The 23,505-nt window shown below is 37.3% G+C and overlaps 1 protein-coding gene across 1 annotated transcript in view; it reads right to left on the reverse strand.

The window, feature by feature from the left end:
- Positions 1-23,505, reverse strand: part of LOC126354452 (uncharacterized) — a 205,587-nt gene that overhangs the window by 87,001 nt on the left and 95,081 nt on the right. Inside the window, exon 10 of the mRNA XM_050004146.1 lies at positions 18,934-19,194. Within this exon, the coding sequence (XP_049860103.1) occupies positions 18,934-19,194 (261 nt within the window). The remainder of the gene's footprint in view (positions 1-18,933; positions 19,195-23,505) is intronic.

Genomic DNA, 23,505 nt, shown 5'->3' on the forward strand with positions numbered 1-23,505 from the left:
AAATGACAACCACAGCAGAGCAACTACTAACTATTTATTCAGGTTCAGAGCCAATGGCAACCACAGCAGAGCAACTACTGACTATTTATTCATGTTCAGAGCCAACAAATTTATAAGTTACAGTAGCCCAGAGGTGAACTACAGCTGGCAGATAGAATTATGGATGTTGCCTTCTCCCGTCTGTTCCATCAATGCAAACCACAAGGAGTGATGATGTACAAGGTTAATCCTGAGCAAAACTTGCAATGGAACTGACCTGAAATTTGTATCCTCTCCTTTGTAACACTGTTCTCGATCCCTATAACTCAGAAAAACTAATGTTATGTTGGATGGTGTTTGTTCATTGATGTATACAAAACCAGACTTCATATGACAATAACATATATTTTACTCATTGTAAAGCTCTGAAAATGTCTTTTCAGTTAATTTTTTAGATTTATTTTGGCTGCTGTCAGACTACCTGAGCTGAGTATGGGACCTTTCAGTAGAGAACACACTTTGTTATGAAATAAACCTGAACATGTGCCCAATAAGAATATGTGTCTCTTATACTTTTCAAAAAGTTATTCAGCTGAAAATAGAAAATTTCACTTTGAAAGAATAATAGTACAAGTCAAAGTACTTTGTTTTATTGCCCCGAGCAATGCATAAACTCATCCAGTATTATATTAACAATGGAGCTTCTTTCAATCATTTATCACTGCTAAATTATGTTTCCACACAAATAAAATACATAGTCACTGATGACAGAAGTCTTTCCACTTACTTTCTACTGTCAAAATGCTCCTCCATGGGAATTGCTGATTCACAAACACAATACTGTTTCAGCTACAAATCTCACAATTAATCCTGCATGCCTTCCACAAAATAATTGAATTACTGAAACATTTTTCTTTTATGATGAAACATAACACTTTCCACTCTTAATTATCTTTCAACCAAATTCTTCACCTTATTTATCTGCAGCACATCTATGAGTGACTGCCCCACACTGAAGATAATGAGGGCTACTTCACACACCAAGATGGCATATGACCACCACAGCTGCATAATACAGCAACACAATACTGCTTTAGAAAACAGGCATGCTCGAACTTGGAGGTTCCGGAAGCTAGTGATGCCCATCAGTAGAATTTTGTCAACAATGCAAGAAAAAAGTCTTTTGAAAACCAAAAGAAAGAAAACATAGACTCCACAGAAATTGTGATGTTGCAGTGAGATCCCAAAAACAAACAATCAATTAACAACCCAGCAGTGGTTCCCTTCTGAGTCATTATATTATAATACCATAAAAATGTCAGTCACACTTAACATCCTCTTGTCCCCAGACTGAAATTTCACAATTGTTAATTGTTTATATTCTGGTTAATACATATAACAAGTGGGCAATCAAAACACATAGAAAAGTGGGTGGGAAAAAAAAAAAAAACTTTCTACATCAGTTAAGTTTCTACGGCACACAACTTACCTGAATCATTAATTTTTGTCATTAAACAGCACCACATTTGCTACAAAAAGAGCTTATTTATAAAGATCTGTAAACATTATGTGAAAAACAAGTGTGATACAATATTGTCAGTTCTCAAAGAATTCGAACCTTGTATAATTTTTCCTTGCTCAGCTTCACTGAAAATAATTTTTGGCAGTAACCATGCAAGACTTTTCACCTTCTTCAACCATATTTTCATAAAATCAGCAATTTTCCATACCCCTGTGTCTCCTCTTCCACTGTATAATATTTACATCCTCATAATGTTCAAACAACAACATGTCAGTTCAGCTCTACCTTTCCAAAAAGCACACTTATCGTCAAAAGCAAAATCGTAGGGGGTATCAAGTGAATTCGTGACTGGATTCAGGACTTTTTGGTAGGGAGGACACAGCATGTTAACTTTGATGGAGAGTCATTGTCAGATGTAGAAGTAACTTCAGATGTGCCCAGGGAAGTGTGCTGAGACACTTGCTGTTCATGTATATTAATGACCTTGCAGACAATATCAACAGTAAAATCAGGCTGTTTTTAGAGAATTCAGTTATCTATAATGAAGTACTGTCTGAAAGAATTGCATAAATATTCAATCATATCTTGATAAGACTGACAACTTGCTCTAAATGTTCAGAAATGTAAAGTTTTCCACTTCACGAAACAAGAAATATGTAGTATCCTATGATTATAATCTCAATGAGTCGCTGCTGGAATTGGCCAACTCATACAAATACATGAGTGTAACACTTTGTAGGGATATGAAATGGAATGACCACATATCCCCAGTCATGGGTAAAGCAGGTGGTAGACTTTGGTTTATTGATAGAATACTGGGAAAATGCAATCAGTCTATGAAACAGATTGCATAAAAATCACTCAGATGATCCATCCTAGAATAGTGCTCAGGTGTGTGGGACCCATACTAGATATGACTAACAGGGAATATTGAATGTATATTGAGAAGGGCATTACAAATGGTCACAGTTCTTTTTAATTCATTGGAGACCGTCACAGGGATACTGAAGAAACTGAGCTGGAAGACTCTTGAAGATAGACATCAACAATCTCGAGAGTCTATTAACAAAGTTTAGGGTACTGCGCCTAACACCACCATGTTAACACTCCCTTAGTGGATTGGTGTGGAGATTCAACCTTGCAGCTCTTTTGATTTATCTCGGACTCCAGCTATGCTGTGCCCTGTTCTTCTTCAGCAATGAACTTCTTTCTTCTGTGCAGATTTCTACAAATGAAGTGCCAATCAATCTTTATATTGTCACAAACTTTCATAAACAGTTATACATTACATGGGAAGTTGCTACTCCCAGAACCAACTAACACTGCTGTCTCAAAGACATCTCACTAACAAGTATGTGAATATTCCACCATAGCTAAGTGGACAGCATGCCAACTTGTCATGCCACAGGGCCTGGGTTCTGTTCCTGGTTGGGTTGGAGATTTTCTCCACTCAGGGACTGGGTGTTTATGTCATCTTTATCACCATCATCATCATCTCATCCTCATCAATGTGCAATTTGCTAAAGTGGTGTCAATTCAAAAGATTTGCACCAAGTGACCAGGTCTGCCTGCTGGGAGGCCCTCACAACACGACATTTCATGTGAATGTTATAAAACAACAATCACTCATATACATCATATTCATCTTCCTTGCTGCTAGAAATCTTCCATGGTACCACAGTTCCTTCATTCCTCTTTGTTCCACAGAGGTAGGTAGACTCTAGCAGGTAGACTGTAGACGCCACACCTGTTGAGTATTACTTTTTCACAGTATGTGACCCAATGTTTATAAACTAACTACAATCACGCACATCTTTACTCTGAGCTCTATATTTGACTTATGTGATACATGGCCTTCCATGAATGGCATGGATCACTACAGAACTGGCTTTAAATGATTACTCTAGGAATATACTACAACCCCTACATGTTGCTCACATAGGAATGATGAGGATAAGATTAGAATAATATGCACACACAGAGGCATTCAAACAATCACTCTTCCAATGCTCCATACATGAATGGAACAGGGAGAAACCTTAATATCTGCTACAATGAGATGTACCCTCTACCATGCACCTGACAGTGGTTTGCATAGCATAGATGTAGATGTAGATCCTGCTCTACACCAGTTGCTGCACACATATTTGACTTTGCTTGTTTGCTCATTTCTTGTTCCATTTATTCCTGTGTTTCTGTCCATGAGTCAGTGAACCATGAGCAACTTGCATGTATTTGCAGTGGCAATAGTGTCTTTGCTTGTGCTTCCTCTTGACCCCTGATTCTTCTTCTTCATTCTGTTTTGTGTGATCTTTTATCATGCCAACTTTACAGTTTTCATTACTGTGCTAAGCACAAGACCACAAACTTCACTTGTAAGCCATTGCATCATACTGTGTACAATGTTTTCTTCTGTACACTGTACTTCAAAATTCTGATTCCTTCCTAATTGCTTTTGCAAAAATACAGAATACACTTCATCATATCTCTGGCAGCATGGATTGTTGCAAATGAGATTTAAACTCTCATCTTTCATGTTTCTAGACCAGTATTTTTCTAGGAACATCTTCTCAATTACATTATCCATCCACTCAGAATTCATCTGAATACATAGTGAGAATGTGTGCATTCAATAAGGGGCTAACACCATCTGCACATGTACTAATTGTTTTGTCATCGGAAATCACATATGCTTACATTCTACTCGACATGTTAAGTTCAGAACTACAAGGGCATGCTGAAAAGTAATGCCACTGAATTTTTAATTTGAAATGCTTAAAGCTTTTTAAGTAAAACAAACTTTATTAACATTCTACATCTTTATCCTTCATGTCTGCATATCTATAGCCCTCTTCTGCTAGGGGGTTACGAATTGCACCATATAACATGGTGGTATGTAATGTAAAAATGTCAGTGCATGAAAAACAAAATGCTGTAATTGAATTTTGAATTTGAAGAGTCTTTCTGCACATAGAGCACCCTCTTCTTTAGCATGACTATGCTAGACCACACACAAGTTCTGAGACATTTGAACAATCCTCACCTTGGTTTCATTATTGTTGTTCATCCTCTACATGTTCCCATCCAGTTTCCTTCTGTTTCGAAAACTTAAAGGACAACTTTAAAGACTTCACTTTGATAGTAATGAAGCAGTGCAAGCATAGGTGAGGTTGTGACTACATCAACAAAATCAAACATTCTACAGTGATAGCATCAACAAACTGGTCCTTTGTTGGGAGAAATGTGTTCATTGTGATAGTGAGTATGCTAAGAAATAAATATGTAGTCATAAAGAATAAAGATATAGAATGTTAATAATATTTGTTTTATTTTAAAAGCTTTAAGAGTTTTCATATAAAAAATTTGAACACACTACTTTTTAGCATGCTTCACAGGTGATTCAGTTAACAAGTGGGCGTCTAGCTTGGGTTCTAATAGTGACTTCACAGGTAACAAACATTCTGACAGAATAGGCATATTCTGCATATCTTCGCATATATCTGTGTTTCTTTCCTCGTCCCTCTTCAAATATATTCACTATTTTCTCTTCACTCTCCTTAACCATTGACTCTATTCTATCTTTCCATTCTTTTAAATTCTTTAGTAATTCCTCTTTACTTTCATTGTTTTTCTTTTACAGTTTTCTCTTTAATTTCCCTAGATTATTTATTGCCTTTCTAGATTCCTCCACAATTTTCTATTGATTTGTGTAAAGCTCCACTAATGTCTCTATGGTTTATTTTTTTAGATTACTTTTTGTGGCTGTCAGATGATCAGATTCAAGTATGGGAACAGCATATAGAGAAAATGCTTCATTGTGAAATTAACCTGACCAAGTGCCTAATACAAATTCGTTCATCTTATACTTTTTAAAATGTTATTCAGTGGAAAATGGGAAATGTCACATTGAAATAATAACAGCACAAGTCAAATTACTTTGTTTTAATATCTCTTTAGCACATAACACACTTCCATAACAATGCTTAAGTTCTTGTGTTTCACATTCATGTTGATGGAGTAACTTTACTAAGCTGCATTTCCACATCAATTAAACATGTAATTACTGATCACACAAGCATTTTCATGTTCGACAGGAAATATGTTCCTCCAGAGCAATTAATGATTCATAGATAATTAATCCCAAATGCCTTTCCCCAAAATTACTGAAACACTTTTCTTCTATAATGCAATGTAATACTTTCCACTCTATCTTTCTAGCAAATTCTTCATACTGTTTGCCTGAGACCTGGCTGCACACAACTGCTGAACATTGAAGCCCAGCAATGACTCTACAGCACACCATGATGAATGACCACTACTGCTGGGTCATTGTTGCCATTATATAGCAAGACAATGCTCCCTCAGAGAAAAGTTGCACATGGCTTCGAAAGTTCCACAAGCCAGTGATAAATAAGTAGCACAGTACTGATACATTACAACATCAAAGATAGCTGTACTCCTTACATCATGTGAAGTTCAGTTATTAATTCCAGGGACCATTAGTGAAAGTCTGCAGGGCAGCAGTGGGTAGTAACTTGTTCCACTGTGGCACTATAATTATACAAAAATATTAAGTTCCCATTTATCACATCACAGTTCAAATTTAGCACAGTCATCTAGAAACTTTTTAAAGATGATTATAGTTCAGTGGTTCATTTGACATAGTTGAGAATATGAATCCCTAAATTTGACAATAATTCACTCTGATGTCAGTGATAGTTCACAGTACTTTCTGATCATATCACAGTTCAATAAAAAGAAGCCCATTAATTTATATCAAAGATATCACCCATAAGTAATCCAACACTAAAGTTCTTGAATTTCATGGTTGCTGGTATGTACAGTTTCACTTATGTAATGCACATAACACTGGTATGAGTCAACAATGAGCATTTACCATCAGAGTGGACTGGCTATTTTGAGTGATGTCTGACTACTTACAGACTGGCATAAGAACAAACTGATATCGTGAAAAGTGCACAGGCCTAATGCTCTGAAATATGTCTAAGCTGTAATTTACTGTTTTTGATTACCTATAAAAATTGATAGAATTTTGGAATACGCAATATGTAGCAAGTTAAAAGCTATAAAAATATATTGACACTATTTTCCTTCTACATTGTAAGTCACCACATTTACAAGAACAGGTGACACACGCCAAATCAAAGAGAATTACACAAAATTATTAATTTGTGAATTAATCAATTAATATATTTTACCATTTTGTACAGAAAAATTAAAGTAACAAAAGTATGTAGTCAAATTAAAGAATTTAACAGTGGTTTTGGAGAAATCTGCAACATGAATAGGCAATAACCAATAGCTTGTTATATAAGATGATTTGTTGCAGCTAATTTAAAATACTTTACAGAAAAATTGGAACGCTTAACTTTCAGATGATGTAGGTTACTTTCTCAAATACATGTATTATCTCATGGTTTCTCCCATGCAGCAAACAGTAATGCTAAGTTCAATTAACTGTAACTTTTAACTATCAGTGTACTAATGGAAACTAATCACACAAATGAAAACAGAACCCTTTACATGTGAATAACAAATTTAAGTAAAATTTGGTCTAAACAAGAACTTGAGATTTCCAGGTAAATGCTATATGTCACACAGCAAATATACTGGAAATAAGATGAAACTAAGTAAAAAATTTGGGTATTTTTGGGAGAAGAAAAACATAACAAATAGAAAGAATCCACTTGCTTGTTTTTAATTCTTTCATATGCATCATCACAACAATAATTTTACAAGGCTGAACTCAAGGGCAAGGCTAGGTGTTGTAAATTTAATTACACTTTTGGACCCTTATTTTAAGTTGAAATGCTTCATGGTGCAGTTATTCAGAACATTCCTGACAATGTAATCTGACAAAAGTGTTAAAGCATTGCAATCCTAATATCAATGATTACTGAAAGTGATCAAAGCTCAGGAAGTACAGGACTTCATGGAATGAGAGTTCCAAGTGCTTGTTCTTTCGACACTGACCACTGAAATTTCTAAGTGGATCCAGCCTTGCATGGCACATGTTGACCACAACCACACGCATCAATGTAGGCAGTGTACATGTCATACAACAAGGTTGCCTGCAAGTGCATGCACTTCAAAGTCTTGTGTTAACAGCTGTGTAACACATAACTGCAAACACTGCTTTTTCTGCCAAGCAGAATGCCAATGCTGCCGTAAGTCAGGACACAGACAGAAAGTGTGCCTGAAACACAGCCATAAAATAATTTCTGTGTGCTGTAAATCTACATTTGAGAAAATGTAAAACAATATGATTTCATGTTCTGAATCCTCATGCATTCCTCATAGCAATACCAACAGTACACCTAAACACAAGCACAAGAACTGCAAAGCTACATGAAAAGTGCAAAACTATTTATTTAGCTCAGCACAGCAGAGGATCAAAACTCAGACAAAAGCAGTCTCCTGAAACTCAGAACTGGCATTCATAACCAGAGGACTAATAACAAACTGCTCATGTCTTTACAGATTTGCAATCAAGCTATATCACACTTCTGCCCCATTAATTAATAGGAGTACATATGAGCAACTGGGACACCCTAAGCTACAGAAGCCACACTATGCCTCAAGGCTTACAATGGCAAAAGAGTCTCTGTTCCTGGGACATGCCCTTTACATGCAAAGTATAAAAGTATGGCTACATGAGTAACTTTTATGGTAGTCCGGTCTAGTGCTAATCCAATATTTCTGGTATGGATGATTTGATTTGTTTGGTTTAGATATTCAAGATAATGTGCATGCTATTGACACTCAAGTTTCTAATGCCAGAGAATTGTGTGAAAAACATGTACATATGTTCATTGGCAAATTGGGAGACATGTAATGTAACAGAATGGAAGAATACATTAAATAGAGATCAATATCAGGTTAAGTAAAGACTGCAGTACCATTTCAGTCTGGCTTGTCAATGTTTTAACTTATAATATTAATATCAGATGAATGTTTAGAATTAATGAGTCAACTTACTGAGAAAATCCCATCCAGTTCATGCAAAAGTACTGTAAAGTAATTAGAATGCAACTAACAAATAATCCAATGTAGCTGTTTACAGAAGATATTTCATAAATTTTTGATGTAAAAATGTGTTTATATCAAATTACTGATCATCTGGGACTTGTTGCTACAATTCATCAAAACAAACATCATAATGTCTCATGAAAATTCATGAATTTCTATTGTTTGTTTAATTATGTACCATTTTAAGAATATGGAGAAAACATTTGTAACTGTTGTATGTTACATACGCAGAAGTGGTGGTAACTATGGGAGGTCATTCCTGTGTCAAATTTTCTGATGTTTAGAATGTGTATGTCAGTGTGTAAATAAGTTTGTTAAAAAATGGAAAGTGGTATCATATATATTAGTTAAATGTTAGCACACATTATAACTGCTTGACTAAGTGCAACAAGGTTTAAATGAAATCATTTAGTATGTAATTTGACAACCTGAGTTACACTCATTAAATGAGCAGCAAGATAAAAGTCAAGTGGTATTACAATGTCAGTGTACAAAAAGAGGCTTTGGAAAATAACAGTAGGGCCATTTTACATTTCCAAGCACACATAACACTCAAAGATAATGCTATACAAAATAGAACATCCAGTACCTCAAAATTATTATTGTTTGAGTCGCTTCTGAACTCAACAGATTGTAACAAATTGGTGTCTTTAAACCCTAAACCAAGGGGTATGTCCTCAGGTAATTGCAAGAAAATCAAATAAGGAAATTTGACTCTGTCAGACTTAGAAGTGAAAGCTAATGCTTAAATAGATTCATTTCCAAAACAGATTTAGCAGATGCTTACCCTCAATTTCCTTGGATGATAAAAGGAAGAAATTTATGATGGTCAACATACTGTTCAACTTGTATCAGTACTAGCACCTACCCTTTGGAATAACATCTGCTTCTGTGCTGTTGTAACGTTTTCTCAAAAAAGTGAAATTGAAAGTTCTATTCTGCTCCCCCCCCCCCTCCCCCCCCCCCCCCCCCCCCAAGTTTAACACCAGAAGAGCATCACAAAAATTTGGAGTCTCTTTTTTCAGATTTTAAATGACACAAGACTCAAGTGCAATCTGCAGAAATGTTCATTCTACAACACAGAAATTGAATAGTTATGACATCTCATTGAGAGCCTTGACTAAGCATATAGAGGCCATCCAGGAATTACCATGTCCTGAAAATTTATTGGAGTTATGGGCAATTCTTAGAAAAGTTAACTATTGCATTAAATTCATTCCACACCCAGCATAAATTGTTGCACTTTTGCATCACTTCTGGTGTAAAAACAGCCCTTTGCAATGGACTGGAGAATGCAAAGATCATTTCAATGGCTGAAAAATACATTGTTCAGTCAACTATGTCTTATTAATTATGATCTGCACACAGTGATAGCTCTTGCAGTTGATGCATCATCACATGGAATTGGGGCAGTTTTATGTCACAAGGTTGAGAACACTGAACTCCCCATAGCATTTGCATATAAAATGTTGAATAAGACACATGTCAACTACGGTAAGTTCAGAATAGAATCTTTAACCATAATACATAACATTACAAAACTCCATCAGTATATCATGATTTATCATAAGCCATTAACTGTGCTCTTTTATTCAGTGACATATTTATCTGATTGTTCAGAGCAGAAGGTACAGCAGAGGTTATTAATTCTTATGAATCACAAATATGAAATTATTTATTGTCCTACAACACAGTATGCAAATGCAGACACTCTGTTTCACTTACCAATGGACTACGATCCAGAATTTGATGCATCAGAAGTTTTTGTCTACAAATTGATCAGTGGTTCACAATCCCTACAAGCTTTTCGCATTGATTATTGATGGATCATAGAAGGAACTGAATGGAATTACTTGCTACAACTGCTCAAGTATTGCATTCAGATGGTTTGACCTCATAACCAAAATTCAATTTCATATGTGCTAGTATGAAAGTATCATGCACAGCACATCAGCCTTTCTCTCCAGAATGGTATGATTTTACTGCATACTCCTAATGGGCAAACAAGGGTCCTGATTCCCACACTCTTGCAGCAAAATGTTTTGTCACTTTTACGTAGAGGACACTGGAGAATGGTTAGCATGCCAGCATTGCACATGGCTTGGTCTTGGCAGGCAGATAAACAGTTGAAGTTAAAATCTTCTGGGTGATTAGGCCGTGTCATGTTTCTTCTAAAACGATCGACATTTTGACCCCTCTGCTGGGATCTTCCTCAGGATCTTCTGTGTTCTAGCAGTGTTCTAACAGTAGAGGATGCCAGAAGATCCCGAGGAAGATCCCAGCAGAGGGGTCGAAACGTCGATCATTTTAGAAGAAACATGACGCGGCCTAATAACCCAGAAGATTTTAACTTCAGTGACAATGGCCACGAAAGCCTTCAGACTTACATAGACTGAACAGCTGACTTCCCACTGTCACACAGGTGTGGAGAACCATTCAACCTTATTCCAAGAACTTTTCAGATGACCCCAAACTGATGGTTCTTGGCATTGCATCCATACAGATTTTGCTGGTCCTTTCTGGAACACATGGTGGCTAATTACCTTTGATGTATACAGTAAATATCCATTTGTCACTCCTATAAATCTGGCAACCCAACCAGTGTTAGCACTATCAAAGTGCTCACTCCTGTCTTTTGTTTAGATGTTTGGCTTCAAGCAATCATTTTGGACCTCATTTATCGCTATTGAAATTTAACCACTTCTGCCAACAAAATAGAATTCACCATATCCAGATAGCTCCATTCTTTCCTTAGTTCAATACTGAAGCCAAGCATTTTGTTTGCCCTTTCACGGCTCAGATGTCCAACCTTAGTGATTCAAATTCAGGGAGAAATACTTTGTTGCTGTTTCTCAGCACCTTTTGCACTACGCTTTTTACAACACTTTGCTAGTAGACTTTACTGTATTTATTTCATCCTCAGGACTATGCTTCAGACACAATCTTTATAATAAAGTCATGAATGGGAAAGATTTATATTGTGCGTATAACAAATGCCACAACTAGAAATCCTGAATTGTCACTAATATGACTGGTGGAGCTGACTATACCATTTACAGTAAAACAGGAACCCAATGATGGACTTAATTTTTGAGTTTATAGCTGCTGTATATTTTCATTTTTTAGACATGTTGCCTGCATCCCAGACTGCTGCCTCTGAGCAGGCTTTACCGGTGCCTGACATTTGGCTGCATGGATCAATAGGTGACTCTTCCAGGGATGTTGACCCCTGCCCTCCCATGATGAGGGCTGCAGCAGCTGCTGCATCCATCACTGTTCACATAATGAGAGTAATGGTCACTGAACCTGCATCAGACTTACAGTCTTCACTTCCCTGAGCAGCACCAATGCTACACACTCCAGCAGCACCACTGCAGGACCCACCTGTGCTGCTAGGTGGACATCCTACCTCTGGTTTTATGGCAGATTTTGCTGATGGTTGGCACTATTTGCCATTGCACTGGATCTAATTCTGTCAGCTGCACTACAGTACAGGCTTCCTTCAGATTATCACCTATACCCACACTACGCAACAATGCTGCATAATTTTGTGGGTACAAGGGTGAGAAAGGAACATGGTATTGACAATATATTGACCGCAAACAGCATGCTGTTCACACCCCAGCAGAAGATTGGTCTCATAGAAAGGGTGCCAGCTAAAGCCACCATGAATGATGCTAATTATAGGCACTATTGTATTCCTGTAGGTGGTAATATGGATGCCACCAGAGAACTCCGCCTTTGGTTCCACTCACTGAGTCCCAAAGTATCCGTCCACATGTCTTCTTAAGATGCTGCTCACTGAGTTTTGCCGTTGGATCTCAGAAGACCAACAGTGAGACATAATAAACAGTGAACAACACTATTAATCTTCAGACCATATTCAAAGCTATTATTCAGTTATCTATGATTGATAGACATTACAGGGACGGACTCAGATCTTCAGTGTTATATATATTTCATTTTATGTGTATATTGTAAATATAAGTGATGATGTTTTATTCATGTACTAAATATTTTGTATAGAAAGAAACTTCCACATGGGAAAAATATATTAAAAACAAAGATTCCAAGACTTACCAAGCGCTTTCCCACTTGGTAAGTCTTAAATGTAGCTATATGATTTAAATGATTGAAGGGATGGTATAAATTCACTGTTGGATGGTTATTGTTGTGTTTCACTTGCTGTTCCAAAAAGACATAGACATTTTCTATAAGATTAAGATTGGGTGGTTCAGGGGGCAGTCAAGGTATGACAGGGTGTCTGAATGTTCATCAAACCAGGAATATATGTGTGCAACTCTATGAACATGACTATTGTAGTCCTGAAAAGCAGCCTTCCAGTGTACTCACAATTAAGATGTAGAAGCTGGGGCAACAATAAATCACCAAAAATGTTCAAATAAACATTATGATTCATGTTCACAGAAACATTAATGACTGGGACTAAGTCATGGTATGAAAACTTTCAGCCTCAGCTACACCATTCACAAATTTTGGGTTAAATGTCTTATTAGAGTACTGGAGCATTCAGTGGTTTGCATCATCTTGAAGGAAGGCAAAACTGTGTGGACCACACTGCACAGCTCCAATGAGCTACTGTCCTGTTTTTGTGTTGCTTATCCCACACAACACATTCAGTTTCGTGTACCAAAGTGGACAAAGAATTTTTACAAGGTATCTGACTCCAAATGACAATGCATGCAGTTTCCCATTAACATTTATCTTCACTGTCCAAATTATTAACTTCTGATATTGTACAGAGGTTTTTTTAAATTTTTAATCACTTTCCCTAACACACTACAGTACTTCTTATAACATGAAATTGGTTTGCTCCTCATTTTTTGTCCCACAATCTTCATATAATTTCCTTTTCCTGTCACATATCACACATCCTTCCAGTCATCTTCCTGTAAGGCTGCTGTAAAAATTACTGTTGTCTATTCATTAATTTTCTTCTAATTGTTTTCAGAATGCCATTTCATTGAAATCAGATAAGTCAGTATGGCTAGTTGTCATAGGGGCCATTCACTACTGGATAAACATTTATATTACTAACTAAGCATTCATCTGCAAGTATTTTGCCTTTATGTTACTGCTTTTTTGTGTAATTCATGGTGGAAAGATTAATAACAGTGCTTAAATTATAAGTGTAAAGTAACTGGATTGAGTGGCAATAGTAGAAAACATTGGTGTTAGTTCCTGAGTTTGTGAGCCATGTGCTGAGGTTAGTGGGTATAGTCTGTGTTTGTTGTTAGATGTCTGGGCTTCTTAAGGCACATCATAATTATAATTTAAGACCTGATTAACATTAGCTGGTAGTTTAGGACCATGTAGAGTGCTAAGACTGGTAATATTTTGTTCAAATGACTGACAAGGCTGTCATGTAGGTCCTACATGCAAGCAATTAATTAAATGCCAATAATGTTTAGAAATGAAGTGTACCTACATCACCCTATTGTTAGACACATACTTCCCCTTCACTGGCTTGCTGCACAGTGGAATTGGTCTATCAGACACTCAATAATGAAAACAGCAAGTAACAAATATTTTGTAATGGGTAGGTGGCTCAAAAAGGCCACAAACATATGATTTGAATTTTATTTGTGCCCATACTACTCTATTCCTCTCGCTCAGTACACACAAAATTCACTGTTTAAGGCTAATTCATGTAACAGGGATTCAAAGAGGGGCAAAAATGGGCAACATTTTTCATATTAAAGTAAAACATAAAAGAAAAAGAAAAGGAAGGAATATTAGTGTTTCACTATCTGTCTACAGCCGGCCACTATGGCCGAGTGGTTCTACGCACTTCAGTCCAGAACCACACTGCTGCTATGGTCGCAGGTTTGAATCCTTCCTTGGGCATGGATGTGTGTGATGTCCTTAGGTTAGTTAGGTTTAAGTAGTTCTAAGTCTATGGGACTGATAACCTCAGATGTTAAGTCACACAGTTCATAGAGCCATTTGAACCCATCTAAAATGTAACAGTGTGAGATGACATATTCTAAATACATCATTACCACACCAACTCAAGAACACAGTACCAATGGCACACATTATAAACATTACTAGAGTACAGCATTCAATGCTATTAACATAACTATCTATTACAGTGTTGACAACCATGTTTCCAAGTAACCACATAAAAGAAATTTTGGTTTGTACTATTAGTGTCATTATGAAATTAAAAAATATTCAAGACATATGACCATTACAAAGACATACAGTTAGCTAGTATTTAATCCTGTAAAAAACAAATGTTCAGTGAAAGGTATCTTGTATAAATATTACAAAATATTGTCAGCATTCTTTCAGACATAGTAAATTAGCTACATTTTTAAAATTACTACAGTTCATTACTAAAAATACAATTTCATGCAATTTTACAAAAATCTATATACAACTGATGGGATTATTAGTAAAAATTAACTAATTAACAATACTTGCTTGATTTTCACAAGCTTAAAAAATCATTACTTGTAAAGTCATAAAATTCCAATAATGAAGTACATCTATTGTGTCATTAGGATGTTATTTAGTGTGGGTGACAGAAGCCACGTTAATGGAAGCATTGGATGAACATTTGTAATGTAAATTCTAAAATGGCTCTCAGCACTATGGGACTTAACATCTGAGGTCATCAGTCCCCTAGACCTTAGAACTACGTAAACCTAACTAACCTAAGGGCACCACACATATCCATGCCCAAGGTAGGATTAAAATCTGTGACTGTAGTGATTGCACAGTTTCAGAGTGTAGCGCCTAGAACTACTCGGCCACACCGTCCAGCTAATCTAAATTCTATGGGTGTGTTTGTCACAGTTAATAAATAGTTGAATTAAAACTTTGGTGTGTTGACTACATTATTTAGTGACAAGAATGTTGCTAAAATGTCATGATATTGCTAAAACTGAATGCCAGAATGTTTAAATGGAAAAACTATTACCGTAAAGAGGTGCAACACCCATAAGCTGAACTGAAGATTTTAAATTAAGTACTGAGATGTGCTCGTAACAGCATTGCTACTTTCACATCGGCAATGAGATCATTAGAGATGGAGCATAATTTCAGATTAAGGAAGAATGTGGAAGGAAATTTGCTGTACCCTTTCAAAGAAATCATCCTGGCATTTGACTTGAGCAGTTTAGGGAAAGGATAGAAAGGCAGTTAGAGTCTCAGGCAGTTAGAACATTCATGTCTATCATAAATCCAAACAATTTCATGCACCAACATCAAGTTTTCATTGGTACACTATATAGCTACATCCGCATACCATCAAGCTCAGTGCCTCCCATATCCCTGTTGTACTGGCAAACAGTATGGGACAGAGCACATCAATTCTTCTGCTTTTCATGCTGTTAAAATGCTTTACTGTTAGAATGGTTGGACACCACAAAATGAGTTTGCCAAGTAATTAACTTTTTATGTCTGGATTCCACAGTCATGTAGAACTTTATAAAAGACATCATATTTATGGCAGTGGCTGAAAGACTTCCTTTGTTTCACAATTGCAATATCCGCCTTAGGCCATTATCAAGTGATGCTGAAAAATACAGAATGTTTTTAAATTATTTAACAAAATCATTGTGTATTGTGGTATTCTGTCAATTACACATGATAAAAATGCAATTGAATAAGCATGTTACTTACGTATTATGGCTATTAGGCCATTTCAACCTAAAATAGGTTGACATGACCTAATAGCCATAACATGTAAGTAATATGCTTACAAAATTGCATTTCCATCCTGTGTAATCAGCAGATAATCAAGATACACAACAATTTTGTTAAATAATTTAAAAACATTCTGTATTTTTCAGATTCACTTAATAATGACCTAAGGCCAAAATTGCAATCATGAAATAAATAAAGTGTTATAGTCACTGGCACAAATATGATGTCTTTTATAGAGTTTGCAAGTGTCACAACTTTATTGTCTGCCCACCTTTCTAACATGAGGTCTGAGTGAGTGTCTTTCCTGTAGTCACAACTGCCTTGTCCTCTTTTCAGTAACTCTTTCTCATCTTCTAGAGAATAGTTATGGAATCAATGTTTAAATTTTTTAAATTATCAGTTCAATGCTGCAAAAGAAGTATCAGTGTATATTCTGAGAGAAATATCACTTGGAGTACTTTCACTAAGTTCAATCATAACTTGTACTCTGAGTCCAAATACTTCCTCATCATTGCAAGATCAGTTATTATCTTGCCAGTATTGGGAACAAAGTTGTAGACAACTCCAGACACACCAGATGCTGAGTTGCAGATAGGCACAACAAAATGACTCTCACAATTAAAGCCTTTGGCCATTAAGGCCTTCATCAACAATACACACACACACACACACACACACACACACACACACACACTCACTCACTCACTCACTCACTCACTCACTCATGCAAACACAATTCACACACATGAGTGTGGTTTCACTTTCCTGAGACTGCAGTCATATATGTGAGTTGCATTTGTGTGTGTGTGTGTGTGTGTGTGTGTGTGTGTGTGTGAGAGAGAGAGAGAGAGAGAGAGAGAGAGAGAGAGAGAGAGACTGTGTGTGGGGGGGGGGGCGGAGGTGTGGGGGGGGGGGGGTGAGTGAGTGGGGGGGCGCGTGCTTGCGTATGTTTGTCTACTGTTGACAAAGGCCTTAATGGCCGCAAGCTTTAATTGTGAGAGTCTTTTCCTTGTGCCTGTCTGCGACTCAGCATCTCCATTATATGTTGAGTAGCAATTTTCCTTCTCATGTATTGTCACATTCCATACTGAATTTTCCATTGTTTGATAATTTCTATTTGTGTAGAATTTTTTTGTGAAATACTTTTGACAGCTAGATGGACAGTTAAGTCTAGATGTGAAAAGCATTTCATGAAAAAATTCAACACAAATAGAAATTATGTGACTTTCAACAGTCTAGCAATAAATAGCTGACAGTTTATTCACTGATGCAATCTGGGCATCTATTCCAGCTTGATGTATCTGCAGCTTGCCTAGAATAGTTCATATAAAACTATCCATCTCTTGTATCCAATTTTCTAACCTACTATGCAATTAAGGGATCTAACACTGCATGCTCCAAACTGTAGAACATTATATTAGTTGCTTCTGATGACAATACCTTCCTGAATAGTGTTCACCTGGAGGTCTTCATCAAGGTCTATTTTATCTCTGGAATACTTTACTGGCGAGAATGCCATCATTATTAAACCTTACAATATAGGTGCATGGCCTTGGGAAATATAATGGCTGTAGTTTCACCTTGCATCCAACTGTTCTCAGTAGCAAAATAGCATGGCCATGTTGGCTGATAGTACAAGGCCATATAAGTGAATCATTCAGAATGTTACCCCTGGAACTACAGTAAATACTGGTGGTACTCTTCAGGAAATGTATGTCATTCTGGTCTCTTCACAGATAACACTCTACTAGTAGCAACTACAATAAGGACACCTGTATCATTTAAGCACCAGATCCACCCTACTGCAGTGAGATCCATGATTCGTGGGAGACAAAAGACACTACTCACAATAATACCTGGGGAAGGTGGTTTAAAAGGGCATTTAAACATTAGAAAGAATACAAATATCTAAATTCATTGTATAAGGATCAGTGGTTGCATCAGAGCTAATACAATCCTTGGTTGCTGCCACAGGTATGGAGTGGAATATACAGGTACAAGATCTGGACTTCGTTGTGCTGACCTACATGTTGATTACTTATACCATGTTGTCTCAAGCTTCTAATAATCTATTCTCATCTGCTAATCAAATTTTTAACTTATATATATGTATATGCTGAACTCATCACCCATTGCCTGTCTTAAGTCCCAGTAAGACAGTTATACACTGGCTGTGAGTACACACACGATTTTCAAAGAACTCCCTTTACCCTCATTCAACACTTTCCACTCCTAATAGCCAACCAAAAGTTTAAATAAATACTGAGTGTACTATTATTGCAGCTGCCTTCTCTACACCCTCTACATCTTTTACTGACAGAAAAAATCCTGAGTGGTATTAAAACATCTGTTATTTTGGGCAAGCATTCCAGTCCTTCTACAACCACTGCTACCAATTCTAAAACATTTCATCTGTGCCACCAAGATCCAAAACATTTATATTCACTGGACATTTTGTGGAATATGGCTACTATTTTGTTCAGTCTTTTCACAGAAATGAAGTCCTCTTGAGTGACTGTCTATGTTCAGTTTAGCAATTATGAGTAAAAGAATTAATCATTTACTAAAATATCTTAACCATAAGTTACTCTACACAGCAAGCAATAATATGTTTCTAAAAGTGAGACTTTTAACACTGCACACAAAGTATTAAACATCAGATACAGTGATATCATTCAATATTACATAAGAACTGCATAGATTACCGATACATCATCCAGATGTATTTTCATTCTTGCAATCATCTCTTGTGAAAATATGTTGAGAAAGTGCCATTGTTGAATACGAAACACCAATCTATAACACAGTGATTTCATTATTCTCATCAGTCTCATCATCTTAGGCCATTCCTCTTGTTGAACAACATGGCAGTACATAGGTTGTGTCACCTTCTTAATTTCCAACAACTTGTTCTCATAAATGTGCGTGGTACTGGATCCTTTATCTTTGCAGATGAAATCTATCACCTAGGCAAGCATATTAATCATTGAGGTTCTTGATATTTTAACGTTGTTAATATTACAGATTTGATAAAGCTGTAAATGCAAACATATCTGTTGTTTATTACTAAAAACAACTGGATGAATCTCTAGAGACACTTTCACTTTAATGTAGTGAATAAACAATGCCAATGTTAAGAAAAGAAACTCCAAGTACCATTGAAAGATTAGATCAATTCAATAAATATAAATTCTCTTAAATGGGAAATGATCAATCACTGCAGAGACAGAAGTATCTAGTAATATTTTCAGCAGCATTAAGTGTGCTGCTAGATTGTGTTGTTAGAACTGATGACAAATCAAGATCACATACATTGATTAATGAAATGACATTTTTTTCTTTTTAGCACAATATAAATTGAAATAGGTACTTATATGATGTTAATGTAAAAATTGGACTGGTATTCGAAATCACGTCTTAAATTATTGGGCAGTGGGCTATCGATAGTACAGGGCACACAAATAGCATGTACTGCCAAAATACTTTGCCATTTGTTCTAATCATGTCTTCCGAAGGCCATACAGACTACTGACTCAAATCTCCAACTTACCACTACTTACCCTCCATACCTTAAAAGCTTATGATTGTTTAAAATATGATTTGTTTGAAATTTATTTCTATTATTACTGTCAAATACTACTATGCAGAAAATTAAACTGAATGTAAGCATTTCAAAATCTATTATACGTATGCAAGATATATGGTTTTCTACTTTCAAGAGAACTCCTGTTACTTGCTTTTGTTCATGAAATGTGATGTTTCCTTTAACTAGAATACCGGTAATACAGAAGGTATAGGACAACCTGAAGTTATAGTGTGCAAAATAAGCTAACACTCTTGTCTTCATGTCAAAGGAAAGACAGATACTTGCATGTGAAAAAGATGCAAGTTTATGATTATTAATTACCTCAGCTAGATAACAGACTGAATTGAAACTATCAAGAGTAGATTTACTCTCTGAGCACTGTGTCTTAACTAACACACAGTATCATAGTTTTCCTCTGGTAGTGTGGATGTGTTAACATGCATTAGCTACCATTCCCACTAGTGCTGTAGATGTGCTTACCATTACGTATGTGCTCTGAGACTTCCTGGCAGATTAAAACTGTGTGCCAGACCGAGACATGAACTCAGGACCTTTGCCTTTTGCGAGCAAATGCTCTACTGCCTGAGCTACCCAAACACAACTGATGCCCCGTCCTCACAGCTTTACTTCTACCAGTACCTCGTCACTTGCCTTCCAAACTTCACAGAAGCTCTCCTGTGAGACTTTATGTTTGATAGCAGAAATGTTTGAAAATTTTCAGCTCTATATCCCTAACTATGACAAGAGCCTCATAAGAAGTAAAGAGACTGTCCAGTGTTACAATGACCATAAGATATTATGGTGGAGTATATTGCTCTCAACTCCAAGCATTTGCTATAGGCATCAACAATGATGAGTACCATTGTATTTGTAATTGATCTGTGTAATCTATGTGTGCCCCTTCCAAGTTCTTTTAGGGCAATCCTAAAGATAGTCTCAAAACTTTAGAGAAGAATCATCATTACATGATTTGGCAACATCTTTAATAGCTGTGTCAATACCAGATCAGTAAAAAAAAGGAATGAACAATGACATTCTTTTTAACAGATCCTTAAGGAGCTGCAAATAGATCAGTCAGAATTCGTCCCTATAGTAATGATGGCATGCTGCTCTTACAAGAAGCATACAGCTACTAAGGCCTGCTTTGCAAACACTGCATATGAGCCACCTTAAGAAGTCTTTTCTTGCCTCCCGCAGTTATAAATTCCTCCCTTGTTGCGACTTGCCATTCTTTCAAATTGCCGCCGTGCTGTTATGCACTTCCTCTACATGCAGCGCTGTCTGCCAGTCATGCAGCAGCAGTGCCACCTAAGCGACCAGCCAGCCAGAGGATGCTAGACTCTGACTCAGTTATGATTTGACTGTTAAAGTGTACAAACATCTTACTCTGTTTACTTGATCTGAGTGTACACACGTCTTACTATGTTTACTTGATCTGTGACTTTCATGTATTGCATCTTCCTTGAAATATATTTGTTCAATTTGAAGTTATTACAATTGGCGACAAGGTAGTGATTTTTCTTTTCCATCATTGACCCACATGTTTCCATGGCTACTTTAGAGCAACTATTGCAAAGGTCTCATAGAACAGCAAATGCTTCTCACAAATGCAATTCGTGATTTCGTTGCAGCTTCAAATGTGAGGCATCTCTTGTCATTGCCTCCACCTACTTTTCCTCCTTATGACAAGACGGCAGAAGACTGGTCTGATTATGAAAAACGTCTTCTACAGCACTTCTTGGCACTTCATGTCGCTGACGAACAAACATGTAAGTCTCTGTTCCTTTCATGGATTTCATCTCAAATGTATCAGTTGTTGTCACAATTGGCTCCTTTGAAAGATCCTGTGTTTATGTCCTTTGCTGAAATGTGCTCACTTCCGTCCATCTATTTTCAAAAGCAAATGCATGTAGTAGCTCTCTTATTGCCTTTTATCATTGTCAAAAACAACTGAATCAATCCCATCACACTTGGGCTGCTGAACTTCACGGCTTTAGTAGAAAGTGTCAATTTGTTACTGAAGTTCACAAAGAATCCTACAATGATTCCATGGTACAGGTTGCTTTCATCCGATAGGCACCCGACAAAGAAGTTAGGCAACATGCCCTTCAGTTGGCAAATCCGCTGGATCATCTCATTGCTTCAGGGGTCTTGCTTCCTGTCACTTCCAATGAGTGGTCCTCTTCTGTCATTGTCATTGCCAAGCCAAATGGTGATATTCGTCTCTGTGGCAATTTCAAAGCCACTGTAAATGCTCAATGCCTTATCGACACTTACCCTATGCCTCGACCTGAAGAATTGTTCACTAAACTTGCTGGAGCCCAGTATTTTTCTAAACTTGACCTGTCAGAAGCTTATCATTGACTTCCTCCCGATGCTGCTTCCCGGCAGTTTCTGGTCCTTACCATGCCTTTTGGTCTCTATCAGTACCAACGGTTGCCATTCGGGGTTGCCAGCACCCCTGATCTCTTTCAGCGATTCTTGGAACAATTATTGCTCACTGTCCCTGAGTGTATAAATTACCAGGATGACATTGTTGTCACTGGCTCCACCACTGACGAACATCTTCAAAATTTCCACACACTTTTTCATGTCTTACAGACTGCCAGTCTTTAGTGGCACCTTCAGAAATCAACATTTTTTCAGGCATCTATCACGTACTTGGGGTTTCAACTCTCTTGGGATAGTATCCGTCTGCTTCAGCAAACTGTCACTGCGATCAATGCCCTTCCTCACCCTACATCTGTTAAGGAACTGCAGGCCTTCTTGGGGAAAATAACATACTATCACAAGTTTTTACTGTCTGCTGCTTCAGTGGCTCAGCCGTTGCATTGCCTGTTGCATAAAAACGTGCCTTTTCACTGTCCACATCATGCAATGCGGCTTTCCAGAAATTGAAGACTATGCTGAAACAGGCCCTGTGCCTGGCTACTTATCAACCTGGCCAACATCTTGTTCTTGCCACGGACACCTCTCAATATGGGGTCGGTGCAGTCCTTGCGCACCGTTTTTCTGACAGTTCTGAACAACTTATTGCTTATGCCTCCAAAACGCTCACAGATGCCCAACAAAAGTATTCTAAAATTGAAAAAGAAGCTTTGGCCATTATTTATGCTCTTAATAAGTTTGTTGTTTTTCTCTATGGATCCAAATTTCATATTTTACGTATCACAAACCAATTGTTTCCTTGTTTCATCCATCAACATCACTTCCCGACAAGGAAATTATGAGATTCATTTACAGCTGATGGCTCAACATATGAATGCTGAGGCAATGTCTCACCTTCCCATGGGTCCTGATCTGGCATTCAACAGGGACGAACTTTTGTGTTTCCACCTGGATGTTACTGAGCAGTGGGTTGTGGCCGGGTTCCCCATCACCAGGGACCAGCTGGCGGCTGCTACAGGTTCTGACTCTACCCTCTCCTGGGTTTTATGCTGTATTCAGAAGGGTTGGCCAGATCGTCCATCCACGAAGACTTCTGATCCGTTGTGGAACTACTACTCTTTGCGTTACCGCCTCGAGGCTAGAAATGGTGTTATCCTCCTTTCCACCAAAAATGCTTCGCTGCGAATTGTGGTACCTGCATCTTTGTGTGCTTCAGTCATGCGCCTCCTTCACCAAGGGCACTGGGGTGTCTCTCGCACCGTCATGTGTACTGGCCCGGCATCAACTCTGAAATCGCACACAT

This window comes from Schistocerca gregaria, chromosome 3 (assembly GCF_023897955.1).
Source record: "Schistocerca gregaria isolate iqSchGreg1 chromosome 3, iqSchGreg1.2, whole genome shotgun sequence".
NCBI classification, from domain to species: Eukaryota; Metazoa; Arthropoda; class Insecta; order Orthoptera; family Acrididae; genus Schistocerca; species Schistocerca gregaria.